Source organism: Notolabrus celidotus, chromosome 1 (genome assembly GCF_009762535.1).
Source record: "Notolabrus celidotus isolate fNotCel1 chromosome 1, fNotCel1.pri, whole genome shotgun sequence".
Classification (NCBI taxonomy): Eukaryota; Metazoa; Chordata; class Actinopteri; order Labriformes; family Labridae; genus Notolabrus; species Notolabrus celidotus.
In genome coordinates, this window is record NC_048272.1 from 33,533,908 (window position 1) to 33,552,056 (window position 18,149).

Below are 18,149 nucleotides of genomic sequence, written 5' to 3' on the forward strand. Positions count from 1 at the left end.
TACAATATACTTTTTGGGTTAAATTATGACAGCCCCGGGCTGGCCAAAAAACGTGCGTCAGCCCACCGGGCATTTGCTGGTACGCCAGATGGCCTGTCCTTGCCTGCCTCTTCCCCAGCATCCACCTGCAGGCTCCGAGGGGGGTTAGTCCTATCTCATTACTCCTAAATGTCTGCATTTAAATAATCTACGAGGAGTAATGAGGTTCGGAGCCCATACACCAAACACAATACTGTATGCTGCAATAAATGTTATCTTAAGTAAACGTGAGTTGTCTTAATTGGTAGAGGTAGTGTGGAGTCAACATAGCAGGAGGGAGAATAATGGCATTAAGTTTTAAAGACAAGCTGATGGATCAAGTCTGCGTGTATCCACATTTGAACGATGCATCATTGCCACTGCACAGCAACAAAGATGCTGGACATAATTACTGGTGAGAGATAAGTGTAATTTCATTAGTCAATGAGGAAACCTGCAGAACTAAAGGCCAAATTCCACTGGATTCGTGTCAGGTCCGTCTCTGATCTGTCATGGCACCATATCTGATACGCAAGACTTCTAATTCCTGGTTATTAGAGCACAACGCATACATTTCAACAGATTTAGATGGAGTGGGACAGGCGGTCAGGCATCAAAACAAAATGAAAACATCCGGTTAATTTTCAGAATAAAACGCTCTGTTATCACCAGATCATATTTCACTTTACTACAACAACAAACCGTCATGATGAGCGGAGCCAGGCCTGGAGTCAACAGGTCAGAGGTTTTCAGAGGACCATAAAGACAACATGTATTAGGAGAGGAGGGGGAGAATCATTGATTCAGTAATTACACCGGGAAAACATGACTCCAGCAGCATCTAATGAATCTGGCGGTTGTATACAGACTGAGCTCTCTGGTGTGCCCTCCAGAGGCATATTCAAGTATGTGTACAACTACATGCATGATGCAGCCAGTTGTATACACAAACACAAGGTCTTATTTCAATCACATGAATGTGCAGAGATATGTTGGGAGAATAAAGAAAAGAGAAGAAAACAGCTGAGACAAAATGTATCTTGAGAATTCAACAAATTTGAAACGCGGTGGAACAGAGAAGTTCAGCTAGTGTTTTGGTGATTTTAGAGCCAAGCACCTCAAACACTGCAGTGCACAAACTCATACTTACAACCACACAGGCCACATTCACTAAATATGTTGCAGGCTATCTAGATTCAACAGATGAGCTAATTTTGCATCAGGCTCCAGTAACTGAGAGTCCCTCCTGTCCAAAAAGGGCAACTCCAAGGGAACTCCACACAGTATGAAAAATAAGGCTCAGTTTGAAGGATTCTGCAGGAGATTGATGCTCAGCACTGAACTGTGAAGTGAAAGTTGTCCACTGATATGAGCGCATCGCAAGTCTGTTGAAACTTGGAGCCAACAGCTTCTTCTGTCGTTTGCCCTTTTCATATAAAAAAAGGCCAGTTCCCACTCATTACGCTAACAGCAAATATATGCAAAAGGGTCATGAAAGAGGTGAGTGAGTAGGTGTGTGTGGTGGAGAAAGGGGGGCAGGGGGCATTTTTGCATCAAATCCTGCTGGTGGCAGCTCCAAACTCCTGCTGGGCGCCATGTGAAGACTTGGGTGTGAACGCTGGCTTCAAGGCGCGGTTTGTGTGTGTAAGTGTGTCGGTGGGTGGGGGTTTTCGGTGGGATGGGTGGGTTGGTGTCAGATGGGGGCAGGAGGTCGTACTGTCTCCCAGCTCTCGCTTGAAGGGGGATGGAACGGCAGATGTATATTTCTGTATGTGGGAGTGTGTGTGTGGTGTTGTGCAGGGCGTGCATGTCGCCTGTGTATAGGTAGGGGTTTATCAGCATGTCGGGAGGTGACGAAATGCACACACACACAGATAACCCAGTAGAAGGGATGGAGGCCCTTGGTTCAGATGGAACTCGTTAAGATGTCACAGATTTGATCTCTGTCTTGTTATGGGATTATGTATTCAGAGCCATATTACGCTTGTTTTGGCTGTCAGCAAGTGCTAGCCCCCTGCTGATCCCCATGCAGCCCCAAAAGAAGCCAGTTTGAGTGAATTTGTCTGTTCTGATTTCTTTTGTTAGTTCCTGCCAAGTGGAACAAAGCAAGAGGGGCCATCACTGTTCTTTTTACGAAGCCATCATGCTTCAAAGCATCTGTCAACTTCCTCAACATGTGGACGCCCCAACGTCTTAATCCAGCTCTGAAGGACCGCAACCCTGAGCCAGGGTCTGCAGAAGAGCTGAAGCTTTTACATGATGCGATGTCAAAGAAGACAGAGTCGAGGTCTTCTGAGTCAGAGAGGGTGAAGATGTCACTACAGAGCCGGTGTAAAGAGTACCATTTGGAGGGGATGAGGGGCAGAGTCTTGCCTAAAAAAGTAACCATCCTTCCTGTTTGGAGTGTAAATGAGTCAATGGAGGAAACATAAGAAAAAATTATGTTTAAACTTTACGTCTTCGGTAAACAGTGTGTTAAATGGATGGTGCATGATGAAGAGAGTGAGCTGAGAACAGTTTCACGTGTAAGATTGATATAATATGACAAATGTGAAAGATTATGGATGAATTAATGGAGTCAGTGTTTCTGTTTGGATGCTAAAGAAAAGAAAAGAAATTCAGAAGTTTAAGAAAAGGATTATAACAGTGATGTGTAATTTTGGATCTGATAGGTTTCTATTCTTAGCAATGTGTTAACTCTCAACAGATCCGTTCCGTTGTGTTCTGGCCGCGTCTCTGATCCAGCAGGTCAGAGCCCTCTGGATCAGATACGCAAGACTTCTATTTTAGCCGGATGCCGGAGCACCACGTATCAATCTCAACAGAGCAGATGGAGCGGGACAGGAAGTCAGGCACCAAAACAAAATGAAAACATGCGGTTAATTTTCAGAATAAAACACTCTGTGTTATCACCAGATCGTATTTCACTTCACTACAACAACAAACCTCCATGATGAGCGGAGCCAGGCCTGGAGTCAACAGGTCAGAGGTTTTCAGGGGACCATAAAGACAACATGGATGAGGAGAGGAGGAGGAGAATCGTTTGTTCAGTGATTACCACGGGAAAATCTTGGTCACATGACTCCAGCTGTCTGATGGTCCTGCTCCGTGCTGTGTTCCGAAAACGCAATCGATGGGTGTTGAAAGACGAGAGAGCACAGAGCCGGACCACAGCGGATCAGAGACGGACCAGACACTGATCTGGTGGAAGCCCCATGTTACCAGGCCTGTAAAATCATCCAACTTGTCTTCTGAGGTCCGGACATTAGCGAGTAGCATGCTGGACAGGGGTTGGCTTGTGCTTGTTCTGAAGCTTTTTCCTCCTCTGGCTGTTTGTTTCACCATCGTGTAGAATCTCAGTCTGCAGCTTCAGATCAACTTAAAAGAGGTTGATACTTTGTTTGTGACTGGTCTCTCTATGTTCAAAAGTGTGACGCAGTCACAGGTTGAGAGAGCTGATGTTAAATAGTCCACAAAAGCAGCATGAAGAAAGAAAGACAGCCTTGATGGAGCGGTCTGAATGCCGCCATGTCTGCATCTTGAAAATCATGAAGGTCCATTGAGATGATTTTAGGATAACCTTAGAAGGTTGTTATTTAATTTTTAAGTGCCTGACCTCATGAAAAAATGGAGAGGTCTTTCTTTTGTGTGTTCAGAAGACTGTGTTCATAAACTTTGTAAAGAAACACCACTGAGTATGAAAGCGGTGAGTACAAACAAATACAAATACAATGGTGACAAAAATCTACACTTTGCTGAAGAAACGTCTGTGAACTCGGCAAAGTCAGCAGCACAAACACAGCTGAGTAGTCCGCCATTGCTGGTCTCATCCTCTTACTGGTTCATGGCTATCAAACCTTATATTTATTAACCTTTCTGGATTCTGAAGAGGTGAAACATTTATGAAACCACTCTCACTTTGCAGCTTCACCTAGAGAATCCATGGAGATACTTCATACAGTGTTTATGATTTAGACCAGAGTTTGTGCATCACAGGAGCTGTTCTCTCCAGCTCAGTGTTGGATGAAACAGCTGGGGAAATGAACAGCTGTGTACCTGATTGCGCATGTATTATAAAACCCTTCTGCAAAGAAGCATCTCTGATTACTTCTCTAAGAAGATGACTCTCTTCAAGATGACTTCTGAGTAATTCTCTCAATGAAGAGTATGAGCCTTGCTTTGGATAATCTACCTTGCTTCCATCAGAGATTACGGTATTGAGATGTGATTGATTAGTTGACATGAGGATTTCATCATACTTGTTCAATGAGTATTGAGTTGATACAGTGACATTATCCTGGATTTATCATCTTTTAATAACAATGCTAAAGTTAGACAGAACACAAAGCAGCGCTGTTGTTTTGCTGAACATTATCAATGCAGCTTTAAAATAGGAGAGAAAAGCTGCAAAAAAAACAGGTTTCATGATGAAGAACTTCAACTGGTTTTAAGTGACTCATGCCAGCTGACAGCCTTGCCTACATCTCAGATTATCATGTTTTAAAGCTTTGTTTTGAACAACATCAGCTGGAAATCAGTTAAGCCCACTGATCAAGCTAGGTTCATATGTCAGCTGGTCAAAAGTGGAAAGTTTAGATAAAAGAAAAAGAGGATCATCTCATCGATGTGTTTAAAGCTACTGTAAGTAACTTTCTGTTTGTGTTGATTTTGGCGCTCCCAGATATGTCTTATCTCTTAGCTCATCTTGTCCCACAGTTTGTCTGACTCATCTCATCATGCTTTCTTTTAAGAGTCAAATGTATCACTCACTCTGCGGTGGATAAGATGAAAAAAAAAGTCAATCAAGTCAGTCATGTCCTTAAATGGGCAAAACTTGTAATTTTAATATCTTCTGAATAGGGGTGCAACGATACACAAAATTCATGGTTCGTTTTCAATACAGAAAAAGAGAAATTTCCATGCCTTTTTTTACTTGTGGTTTATTGAAATTACCAACATTTGTTTCAGCTCAAAAGCACAGTTTTTAAATTAAATTAAATGTATCAGGGGCAGCTATACCTGACACATGTTCTGCTGTGCATGGGGGGGGGTTGCATGTGTGTGGGTGTGTGTGTGTGTGTGTGTGTGTGTGTGTGTGTGTGTGTGTGTGGGTGTGTGTGTCTGTCTGCGTGCGCATCTGCCATGCGCGATACAGAGAGCAGAGGATAATTGTGAACGCGCGACCATGTAGAGACAGAAATGACATCCCGTCATGTAAATAAGATAAATAACATAAGGATATTTAGTCTGTTAAATAAAAGAACTCATGCTTCCCTCTCGTGCGGGCACACGCTCACACACACATACGTGAACATATGAACCCAGCAGACCGTCGTATGGTGAAATATATATTTCCTTATGTAGCACAGTTAAAACAAACGTGACCAGCTTGGACTGAATGAATGTGGGAGGAGCGCGCAGTTCAGTGGACCTGCGCTCGACAATGCAGCCCAGAGGAGTCGAGTGCAGATCCACTGAACTTTCAGCACAGAGCGCCTCGTCAGAAGTTGATAAAATAAATATAAAATTGCGTATTGTTCGGTTCATAGGGTGTGACCATGACCCCTACTTCTGAACTGTTGAGTTAGAAAAAAATTCACCCCCCATACAGTGTGTGCCGATCAGAAAATAACTACGTAGACCGAAGCTGTTTTTTTAACCAGGCTGTAAACATGTTAATTTCTGCTCGTCTTTTTTGAATTGGTGTGTGTGTGGTTTCCGGTGTTTCTGCAGCCAGCCTCATGAATGATGAATTGATGAATTGCAGTTTATAACACTTCCGCATGGGCTTCATATTTTGAGACTGGAGGTTGCCACTTGGTCCGAACCGGCCTTCACATAGAGCCAGAGTAGAAGTGGAACTTTTCTTGGTCCTTTAGCAGAAGGAGGATACCGTGATTAAAAGTATATCCAAATTTGTAAAATTAAAAAAATTTAAAAACAGTTAAATCATTTTGGGAATCTAAAACATGCATACTCAGCAGATTATCATTGTTTGAGTTGATAAAGGTATCAACGATTTAAAGATGAGTCACTTTTATCCCCACACTTCAAGACCACTGATCACTGATTTATGTTAAAGAGCTTTACTCAGTATATCTGTAGATGCATACTAGGAACAGTGCTATGAGCACACATTGTAGTTTATGACTCACATACAGTTTCAGAAGTCCTGATTGTTAAATGTAAGCGTGTCATGTAGATATCATAGACTAACATCAACACTTCAGTAGTTTATACCCATGCAGTGCTCCGTTCTAACATGGCATGGAAAAGATCTATAAGTTGAAAATCACAGCCACTACGTTTACATAAGATGTCCCTGTCAAACCTCCAAAATGCCAGTCACGGCAGCGAGAAGATCGGTGACATAACCGCAAAGCTTCTCCTCGAACAAAATGAAGTAAAACGCACAAAATGGCTGCTGCAAAAAATGGCTGCAGATGGGAGCTGTGTGGCACGGTGTAAAGTCTTTGAAAAAAAAAAAAAGAGAAGTGATGGAGAAGGAAGATGATAGGAAAGAGGGAGAGCAGCCAGTCAGTGGATCAGTCACTCCAGGCCTGGCCTCTCGACGGGTGGTTGTGCTCGGGGCGAGATCACAGGCCTGCTGCCACGCCGAAGCCTTCACAGGCACACAGCGACAGATAGGAAGTTGCTGGCACCAGGTCGCCTTACTGATTCACCCCAGCTCTGCCTCGGCTCAGCCTTCTTCTGTTTCACCCAATGTTCTGCTGAATGAGCTTGACCTACATGTAGACATGCTTCCTCTACGCTCTTACCACCTGTGTCTCCAAAAGTGCAGTGATGTTGGTGTCCCACGTGGCAGCTTTTGGTTACAGTCGTGACAATAATTCCAAAAGATTTGAGCACAAAAACTGATACTATGTTATGTTTTTATATTTTACAGACCCTACAGCTCATATTTGATCACTGTGATGGATGAAAAACATTTAAATTTCAAGGATAAAATCTTGTTGAAGTTAGAAATCCCCCCGCAGCATCTAATCCCTTCTAAACAAACACATATAGACACCCTGCACCCCCCCCTTCCTCTTCATTTCTCCTCTCATTCTTCTCCAGCCCCGTCCTTTCTGCTGTGACCCTGACTGTTGAAAGTCAGCTTCCATTATCATCAGCCCGTGCTCATCATTATCTATCAATTAGACTGGCAACAGCCACAGCCCACAGAGAAACATCTGCAGCCTTTCGGCTGTTTGTGCACGGCTGCTGTGCTCTGAGCTCTCTGTGCCTCCCAGAGGTCACTGTTTGGAGAAGACACATCCAGACGGAGCAGAGGGGGAAATTCAAGGTTGCTGCAGAACACCTCAAGTAATGGTGGAGATAGGGCCAGGGATGGTCCAGGTCTTCTTGAGCACTGACTGAAAGGTGTCCACAGCTTCTTTCACACATGCACTTTTCAAAGTGTCTTACATTTTCAGGAGAATCTTCTCCCGAAAGTTGACTGTTCACACAATTCAATCCATAGCTTTCTCATCTTGGGAGTGAGCAGCTGCAGTAAGGTTATGTGTTGCCAGGGCTCATCTTCTCCACCTCCTTCCTTTTAGGAGGAGTGAGGCTTGGTTGGTATCAAGCTGTTGCTTGAACAAGAGAAAAAGAACAAAATAACAGCAACTGCTCCGCTGAATAGACGGTAGAAATCCATCTTCAGGATGGGGAGCTAATAAAATGAAAAAAGTCTGTGCGCTTGTGCAAAAGAGATGTTACTCCTCTCACCTTTTCTGGTCCGTGTCATACAGCGGCTCTGATTAACTTTGAAGGTGTATGTAATTGCAGAATTGATTAAATCCCATGCCGTGTAAACATATGAACTGATATCTTCAATCTGAATGAAGAAATGTTGTCCATGTAAACATGACTACTGTCTCCCCATGCCCCTCAATATCGCTTCTCTGCTCGCCCTGGCAGATTATTTTATTTTATTTTGTCCATCAAACTTTTACATATCCTAAGTTCTCCTGTTAAATGACATGTGTCGGCTCCAGATCAGTTTTGCTTTGCTCCAGCAATAACAAAAGCAGCAACTCATCACGTGGAGCTTACATGCACAGCAAGAATAGTTTTAACGCAACCCGGAAGAAAAAGTCAAATCAGGTGTTTACATGTTTTCTGAATGGAACAGACCGGTCTGTTCTGTCTGAGGCGTTTACTTGCAGGTTTTTTTCTCCTATCAGGCGGTTATTGGATTATAAATTACCCATGTAAACAAAGACACTTAAATTTGAACAATTTAAGAGAGCTCTAACGTAGCCAAAAGTGAGACCAAAACAAAAACCTAAGGGTTCAGAGAAGTTTGTGGATGGGTCTTAAAAAGTTAAGATCTACACCACCAAACCTTGAGAAACAAATAATAAACACACAAACAAATGCCAAGAAAGACTTTAAACCATCAGTAAATTTGAAGAATGTTGTTAAAAGCTCATGATCTTCTTCCCTCTCTGTCCACAAACAAACCTGACATCTAAAAGACACTGTATTTATGACAAACTTTGACAAGTGCTCACGGCAGAATATGTTGCTGTGTGCTGACAGCATCATAAGCCGTGCTCTTTATTAGGGTCACGATTAACTGATGCCTGATTGGCTGATGGATTTTCCTGCAGTCCAAAGTCCAGATTTAAATAGATCTTCAGCCTCGGGGGAGTATCTGATGGGGAGCACAAACTGTTTCCTTAACTTGGGTCCCAGGGAAGGCTGCAGCAACAGCATCAACCTCCCCCTGCTCCAGAGAAGAGCCTGCTCTGCACGATGTGTCAGTTTCCCCTGGCTTGATGAGGCCGTGCGACCGACTTGACATGAACATCTCAGATTAGAGACGTCTTTCTGCGGAGGATCTGTTTGTCAGCTTTGTCCCTCCGGTTGTGCCAAATACAACATGAGCAAAGTGGACGTATCACAGACTCTCATTTCATGGGCTGTGGATTTGAGTGTTAAAATACCTCCTTTGATGATTTGTGAGAATTGTTTCATTGAATATCATTAATCTATATCGACTGTGTTCTTGTTTATCTCTCGCAGCAATGGTACACCAGCACTATGAACCTCTTGGGCACATGGCTGACTGACCGAATGGACCTGCAGCTTCACGTTTATCAGCTCAAGATTCTCATCAGGGTTGTCAAGGTGAGAATCTCCGCACACTTCAATTTGTATTCACCATGTTACAACGAGGACTGATGGAAACAGAGGCTGTAAATGTGTTGGCTTTTGTTTCTTATATTTTTGTCTATACGGTTAAGCAACATCCATCCGCGATTAATAAAGTGTACACCTCCTATTGATCTCTGTTCCTGCGGTATCTGCCGTGGGGAAGGTCTAACCCACGCTCTAAGTGCTCTCATCTAAACTCTGCATGCATTGAAAAGTTGCAACCATTCCTTTTTACTGTAAATCTACGACTGCTTCTGTTTTAAGTTTGTACAAAGTTCTAGTGTCATTCATAACCAGGCTTTTTGTGCATATTGAAGCACTTTGTCATAAGAAACTAAAACTAAAAGTCTCAAACTGATATGTGAGAAGAAAAACGTAACTGTTGTGACACATCAAACTGACTGCTGATGAAAGAGGACGGGGGAGAGAGGACAAGCAGCTCTGTGCAGAGAGCAGGGTGAATGTTTGGGGTCTAGGTGATTGACTTTTTTGCCTTCAGTAGATAAATCAGCTTGAGAGAGACAGGAAACAAGGGGAGCAAGATGGGGAATGGCATGCACCAAATCATGTCAAGACCGGGAATTGATCCCACAACCAGTGTGATGAGGACTGTAGCCTCTGTACACAGGGCTCCTGCTTAACTAACTGAGCTAAAACAGTCACAATAAGTTAGATACGACCATCTTAAAATGCATCATGTCTGCCTTTAATGCAATGTGCATATAATGAAATAATTAGGATGAATTAATCACTAAGTCTGTAATTAATTGCTTTGCAGCATTACTTCATATCTTATACCTTCGTATAAGCAGAATGTTTCTATCAGCTTTCTTCATCTAAATATCCTGAAGTTATGAGAGAGAGATATCGAAAGACTCTTAACTTCTATCAGAGCATTTCAACACTTCACTGCTGCTTCACACTTCATTCGAGAGTCATAATTGTTAAATTTGATGCGTCTCCTCTCTTCACTTAGAATGGTGTTATTGTCAGTTACACTTGATACCCTTTTTTTTCATTTGGCCTTTTGGTGCAGTGAAGACTTTTGACAATGAGTGGCTGCAGTAACTCACGACACTGTGAGCTAACAGAAATTATACAACTTCAGCTTCTTGTTGCTGGTTTGGTTTGTAAAACCTTACTTCCCCTGGTCGAATGGGATTCCTGGCTTGTGTTTAGACAACCCAACATGAGCTCAATTATCTATCTATCTATCTATCTATCTATCTATCTATCTATCTATCTATCTATCTATCTATCTATCTATCTATCTATCTATCTATCTATCTATCTATCTATCTATCTATCTATCTATCTATCTATCTATCATTAATTCGTTGAACCAAAGACCCTCTAGCCATGACATCAAAGTGCAAACAGCCACCGCTCCACCCACGTAAAAATTCTGTGATTGAATATCATTACCCTACCAAAGCAACACTGACTTCATTTTAACTGTTACATATATGAAATAAAGGTTATGACCTATTTTATATTCGCTGTATGTCACACGGTCACTGATGCCAGTAAGGGGATGATATTACAGCATGATGAAGGCTGTGTTGGAACCCTGACAGGATCCCTCAGTTTGCTTACACATATATTTAGTTAATTTATGGTCACATATGGTCCAGGATTGCTGCCAGGTCTAAAACATAAGCAACACGTTTGTAGGAGGATCCAGCTGACCCAAATTTTAAACCATTAAACCACACAGATGGAAGACAGCACAGTGTAGCCTCAGAGCAACGAGGTCATGATTCAAGTCTCACCTCCAGTGTTTATATTATCCAGGTATTCAAAGTTCCGATCTACTTAAAGACTTGTCTCTGCAGAGATGAATTCATAATGGGATACTCTATTTTTGATTGATACAGTGAACATTGATTGTTAATTGATGGCGAGCTCTAGACCTAGCCCTCATCTAATGTCTAAAGCATGTGTGGAACTACTGTTGAATAAAAGTATGGCTGAGGCATGGCAAAAGAAAACAGACTTTACTCTGGTCAACTTGAATGTGAAAGCAAAAATGTACGACTTCACGAGTTCTGGTGAACTAAAAGTGGACGCTAGTTTTACTGAAGAAGGTGTTGTTTAGAATTGCATCATACCATCACTGTATTCTGATTGAATAATTCAGTTAATCATTGGTCTAAAACTGAGGCTGCTCATTTGTTGTAGATTTGGATTTAAAGCATTCTTCCAGTAGAAAGTGTTTTGAATTCAACCAAAAATGCTGTTGTTTCATAAAGAAGGCCTCAAATTGGGGCGCCGTTGGCCTAGCAGTTGAAGCCCCTCAGATCTATAGTTTTCGGTCATGGGTAGAAAGGTTCAGCTCCCAGCCTTGCCTTGCATGTCTTCCCTCACTCTCTACTCCCACATTACCTGTCTCTTTTCTGTTGTCCTATCCCATAAAAGGTGAAATGTCCAAATATATAACTTAAAGATGACATATCATGCAAAATCGACCTTTTAATGGTTCTCTACCTGAAATATGTGTCCCTGGCATGTCTACAAACTCCCCGAAAATGAAAAAAATCCATTCTGCCTCTGTTCTGATTTCTACACCTTTCTGTAAATGTGTGTGAAACGAGCCGTTTCAGACTTCCGTGTTTTTGTTATGTCACAACAATATCCGGTCTGTAACGGAGTCAGGGCTTGGAGCTTGTTCAGCCCATAGACTGTATAAAATACAACTCAACTCCTCCGTTTTTCATTACCTGCACACACGTGTGCTAACTAGGGCTGTCAACGTATATTCTAAATTCGAATATATATTCGAATATTAAAAAAAAACGGAGATTCGATTGTGAAAATTAATATTCGATTGTGGAAAAAAACACATCAGCGGCTGCTTTGCGAGTGGGTGCACTGCATGACGGGTCAGGGACAGGTCACAGGAGTCACACATGCACAGCGTGAAGCAGACGGCAGAGAGAAATCTTTCCGTCCCCAGATCCTCAGTGCGCTCTGAACACGTCTTTTTCTCCGCTGGGAATATAGTGAATAAAAAGAGATCGGCACTGGCCTCTTCACATGTGGACTGTCTTGTGTTTTTGGCAAATAACCTGTGACAATCAGACACTGCGATAAAATGCAGTTTTTCCTCTTTTTTTTTCATACTAGCGCCAAGAATGTAAGTGGACTACTTTTTAATTTTTAACTTTAACTTCAATTAATGTTAATAATATTTGCTTCAATCACTGAATAAAGCCTGCCTATATTAGGGACAAGAGTCGGGACCTTTAATTGCTTGCACAAGTCTTGTTCAGCACTCACTCAGCGCATTGCACACAGAGAGGGGGGCGAGTGAGCGAGCGAGAGGTCTTCAAAATGTTACGGTATAGACCATTAGGTCATTTACTTGTTTTGTAATGTGTAGGTATGTTTTAGACATGTTATATCTTAAATAAAAATACATATACAAGTAGTTATGTCTCCTTGTATTAGTTTGTCCACCTGTGATTGACATAATGCGCAAATATAGATATTCGAATGGTTCGACCCTATGGGTTTTTTTAAGAGCGAATATTCAAACGTCATTTTGGAGCAATTTTGACAGCCCTAGTGCTAACAAGGAGCTTAGGAAGGAGGTATGCTAGTTGTGACTGTCTTAATAAACACAAAGGTCAGTTTTACTCCCCACGTCTGCAGATTTGAAGATCTAGTGGATGATTTTTATTTTTTATGGAAAAGTGCTAGCGCTAGTAAGCATAGCCACATAGCTACATGTCGTAGCTGTAGCTGTGTACCAAGACACACGTCAACATACTGACAAATAAAACAACAAGAATCACTAAATCTGTGACCAATGGTTCAGAAAGTTCCTGCTGCCTTTCTGGCAGAGGTCGGTTTTACTCCCCACGTCTGCAGATTTGAAGATCTAGTGGATGATTTTTATTTATCATGGATAAGTGCTAGTGCTAGTTAGCATAGCCACATAGCTACATGTTCTGGCTGTGGACCAAGACACACGTCAACATACTGATAAATAAAACAACAAGAAACACTAAATCTGTGACCAATCGTTCAGGAAGGTCCTGCTGCAGGCGCCTCTCTGTCAGGATCAGATTCTGGATCAGATTCAGAGGGTTGAAGTAATGCGGGTCTGTGAGCAGCCGTGTATATTCAGCCAACATGTAAACATTAGATCAACGTGCTGGAGAGCCGAGGGGATATCCACTTCCTGAGGGGGCGTGGTCAGAGGGAAAACAGAGTGTTCTGAGTAGGCTGACAAATAGGTTTTTTCAGGCATGCCAAAATCTGATTTCAAAGTGTTTTTTTGAGCATAAACTTTAAAGACATGTTTTGGGGACCTCTTACCAATATATTTTGATGAAAAAAGCGTAATATGTCACCTTTAAGAAAATATATAAATAAATTAATGAAATGGAAAAGAAGACCTCAAATTTGGGGAGAAGGCCATATTTTCCCTCTCTGCCAAATTGTAGATAGGTTTATTTCCTATCAATGTTGCTAGTGCTGAAGTGTTTCTGTAATGTTAGGCTCAACATCATACAAAATCTGGGAGTGTCTGACTTTGGCCAAACATTCATATTTACCTGAATAAAAATCATCAATGAGTGCTCAAGGCATTAGTCATCTCAAAGACATAAGTGGACACAAACTGGAGTAATTTCTTGACTTACACTTCTTTAAACCCAAGCAAGGAGTCTGCTTGGTGCTGCGTTTCAAAAGCTTGTCTTCATTAGTCCAGATACTGCCTTAGAAATGGTCAATCCAAGCTCTGATATAATATGAAGAGCTGTAAAAGTTGCATGTCACTTCTTGTGGACAAAATTGATTCTTTCACTTTTTAACAATCTTTAACATGATGTAGTTATCTCTTTTTAGTCCTTTAATATTCAACTAAACAACAGCAAACTGGGTTTACTGTGGATCCAAATTGTGGTAGCAGTAGCAGTAACTAAAGATGGACTTGGTAATTGGTGTACTTCATGGTAATCCTGTTACCGATTGGGACCCAAACCTGACTAAGCCAACAGGTCATACATTTCGACAGCCTCACTTTGAAAAAGGAGGCAGAGAAGATGTTCCAGACATGATTCCTGACGTATAGTTTCAGGAGTATTTGCAGGTAGTGTTAAACCAACATGATTTACCACATTTGATCCAACACTCAAACTCAAGTGGCGCTCTGACTAACACAGTTTGCCTCTATGTCTTGAAACCTGTTAAGCTATTCTACAGTACCTCCTCTGACTGATGCTTGTGTTTGTTCTTACAGAAAAAATACCGTGACTTCCGCCTTCAAGGAGTGCTGGACTCCACATTAAACAGCAAGATGTATGACACCGTTAGAAACCGGCTGACTTTGGAGGAAGCCACAGCCTCAGTGAGAGAAGGAGGGATGCAAGGCATCTCCATGAGAGACAGCGATGAAGAGGACGGTAACTAGATCAAAGGGGCTGAAAACTACGAGAATGTTGAAGCTCTTCAGGAGAGTGAGCGGTATACTGCCTGAGAACCCATGCAGCCTTTCCCTGAGGTCTAACAGAGTGGCCTAACATCCAGCTTGTTCCCCCCATATTTTGCGTTGTCAGTTTTGTTTCTGTCATTGTTCAGATTTTATAAATTGATGATGTTTTTGTCTATAAAAACTTGCAGGCTTCATATCAACGGTTTGGATTTTCAAATCCCCAAACAGGCTCATCAAACTTTGTTCCTTATGTTCTCTTTTACTGAAATTATGAACGGCCCGCTGCTTGAGGGTAGCTCTTTTGGTAGGGCTGGATCAACTGATTGTGACATTGCTAAGGGCGATGGCTGACAGTCATTGATCGCAACGTCCTCTACGGTAATGGTTTAAAAGTTTGCAACATATCTGGTTCCAAAGTTGGTTTGACCAGCTAATGGCTGCAACCCCTAGAGCAGAAAGCGACAGAGCAGCCAAGACTCCAAAGTTGTCGCCCCCTGCCTTATGCTATCCATCGCTACCCTCTCGTTTGATCACCCCGTATGTGTCCATCACAGCCCAGGTGATTCACCATTTTTTAATAGAACAACTTCTCATGCTGTTGCTTATGCATACTCTGTAGCAGGCAGCAAAAAAACAAACTCTATCAAGGCCCATTGTAACGTTTCACTCAGGACATTGTCATTAGCCAATTTGACAAACATTGCCAAACTCTTACCCAAGGCAATCGACCCTGATTAATTCCTCCTGAAGTGGGAACAAACAAATGTCTTGAATATGAAAGAGGGGCCAAACCTCACGCCAGTGGGAGACAAGCACAAATGTGGCAATGAGCCCTCACCATGTGTAGCAGCCAATGAATAACATGATAAGGAAAGGGAGGCCATTGTTATCTTTATGGAGTTCATCAATGAAGACATGCAGAATATTTTGCCGTACCTTCTCTTGTCTACAGTCTTTGTACAGGAGCTTTTCTGTTGATTGTTGCTCAGTTTTTCTTCCACATTTTGAAAAGTACGAATAGATTAGAGAGCTCCATAGATATTCTTGGCAGTCCAGGAAAATAACTTCCAAAACACTCTGATGATCTGAACCTTAAGGCTAATATCCAACAGTCATGACATTATGACCACCTGCTATCGTGCAAGGTCCCCCCTCATCAGGTCAGGACATGACATGGACTCCTCTAGACCTCTAAAGGTGTGCTGTTGTATCTGGCACCAAGACATTAGCAGCAGATCCTTTAAGTCCTGCATGTTGCAGGTCAGGCCTCCATGGATCAGACCTGGTTGTCCAGCACATCCCCCAGATGCTCAATTGGATCAAGATCTAGATAATTTACAGGCAAAGTGAACACTGTTGTGGTACCCTGAATGGTCTGTAGCTAAGCATCATCTTTTTTGATCAGTAGTTTGATCTCTGGTTGCTCTAGTTGGAAGGACCATATGGACCTGCCTTTGCACTTCACGGGCATTATCGAGCCTTGGCCAATCATAACCCTATTGTGGGTTCACCAATTTTCCTTCCTTGGACCACTTTTGGTAGGTACTGACCCCTGCAGACCAGAACACTTCACAAGAGCTGCAGTTTTGGAGATGCTCTGACCCAGTCATGTAGCCACCATAGTTTGACCTTTGTCAAAGTCACTTCTATCTTTATTCTTTCACATTTATTCTGCTTTCAACACATCAACTTTGTGGACAAAGTGTCCACTTGCTGAACAGGATAATCAGTGATATTCACTCCAGCTGTCAGTGGTCATAATGTTACGGCTGATCGGTGTAAAGCCTGCCAACAAACGCAAACAACACTATAACAACTGTTCCCTGATTAGGTCATCCGGGGACAAAGTGTCCATTCCTAAACAACAGCGTTAAACCTTCAACACTCATTGGACATTTCCAAAGTTTCTCCTGAATCTTCAGAAGCAATATGAATGACTCTTTTGTAATTAAGTTTATGATCAAGGCTATAAATTCATGTTTGTTCTGCTGATAGTGCACCTACTGTGTGTTGTGTTGCTATAAAATGGTCAAATGCTGGACCCACATCATGTTTAAACAATAAAATCTCAATGTTTAAAAGGATGTGCTGTGACATGGTGTGACAGTACTGGCTTTCTTCTGTTCTTGTGCAACTTTTAAAGAAAAACACATGCAACAATTGTTACCAAGCAGCTGATTTTCCAATATGAAATCAACAAAGTCTCTGAAGAGGGCGGGAGTGGTGTAATTTAAGTAGCGCAAGATGTTTCTGCCTGTTAACCCTTTGAAAGTTCATTTTCTCACCCGTTGTCATGTCTGAGGGGATCATTATCCGCAGCTGTAAGACAATAATGCACGCTTTGTTTCATGGTTTCTTAGTTTGGTTCAATCTATTAGATAAGTATCCAGTGTTGATGCAGTCTAAGGATGTCTCGGTTTCAGCCGTTGTGTAGCACAGATTTAATTGTATGATTGTATCACAGGATGTGGTTTGTGGTGTGGTTGAGCTGCATTGTGTTATACACTTGTAAAACCCTCACTGTTATAATAAAAGGGGTGGACAAATGCAAAAATAATATCTATCAACATAACACAATATAATTCAACATGCTCCAAAAACGTACAATCAGCATCTCTTTAAAACTATTTATTTTATAAACTTTAACCTTCATGAAGGTGAAGTTTATTTCAGGACTGTTAGAGTAGACTACTTTCACTTTAGCTAGGTGTGCATTATAAACTAGCAACTGTGTAACTTTAATTATTATTGTGTTACAGACAAAGCCCTGAGTTGAGGCAGCCATGTTCATGAATTCTTTCAAAATAAAAGTGTTGCTGATGAAAAGAAAAAATGTCAAATGTTTGTTGTATGAGAAGGTTTTAAATCAAATAGGATGGCAGTCCTCTTACATTAGCATACAGGGATTTTGATTTTATCATGGTCACAGCTCCTATCATACATTTTATCCACTCTCCTACCACCCGAGGACCTCATGATATCGACAAAGCTGCATCTATTCTTCACAAATTAAAGTGAAACCAACTATCAGTGATGACACTGTCTGCATCTTGCTGGTGAAATTAGTACCATTGAGACGTTTCTGCTCTTATTTCACTTCATATAAATATGGTTTGGTTTAATCACATTAACTGACCTGTTTACAACTTTTCACATTTTCTGTTTTCAAGCAAATGTCTGTTTTTGTCAGATATGGTTTAAATATGTAGAGTTTATTTTCCATAAGTTATTGAGCTTTTTGTTTGTACCCTGTTCTTCATTCCTGGCTATATGATGGGGTGAATCCACATTTTTACAAGGGATGAGATGAAGAGAAGTTTTGTCTGCTTGTACTTTCCTCTGTCAGCTGTTTTCTATACCGTTTTAGAGCTGTGTGTCACAAGTGCTGCATGTCCCCAGTATTCACTCCCCAAAGTGTTTTTTGCTCCATGTGTGAAGTTACTGGTGGGTTCATCGTGCTTTTGCCTTCTAGAAGAACCCGCCATGGCCAAGAACATTTAAATAAAGGTGAACGGCAAACGTG

At 41.7% G+C, this 18,149-nt stretch overlaps 1 protein-coding gene across 1 annotated transcript in view; it reads left to right on the forward strand.

Annotated features, from left to right (window-relative positions):
* Positions 1 to 18,149, forward strand: part of cadpsa (Ca2+-dependent activator protein for secretion a) — a 215,943-nt gene extending 197,794 nt beyond the window's left edge. Inside the window, exons 26-27 of the mRNA XM_034691892.1 lie at positions 9,055 to 9,159; positions 14,435 to 18,149. Of these exons, the coding sequence (XP_034547783.1) occupies positions 9,055 to 9,159; positions 14,435 to 14,605 (276 nt within the window). The 3' untranslated portion in view covers positions 14,606 to 18,149. The remainder of the gene's footprint in view (positions 1 to 9,054; positions 9,160 to 14,434) is intronic.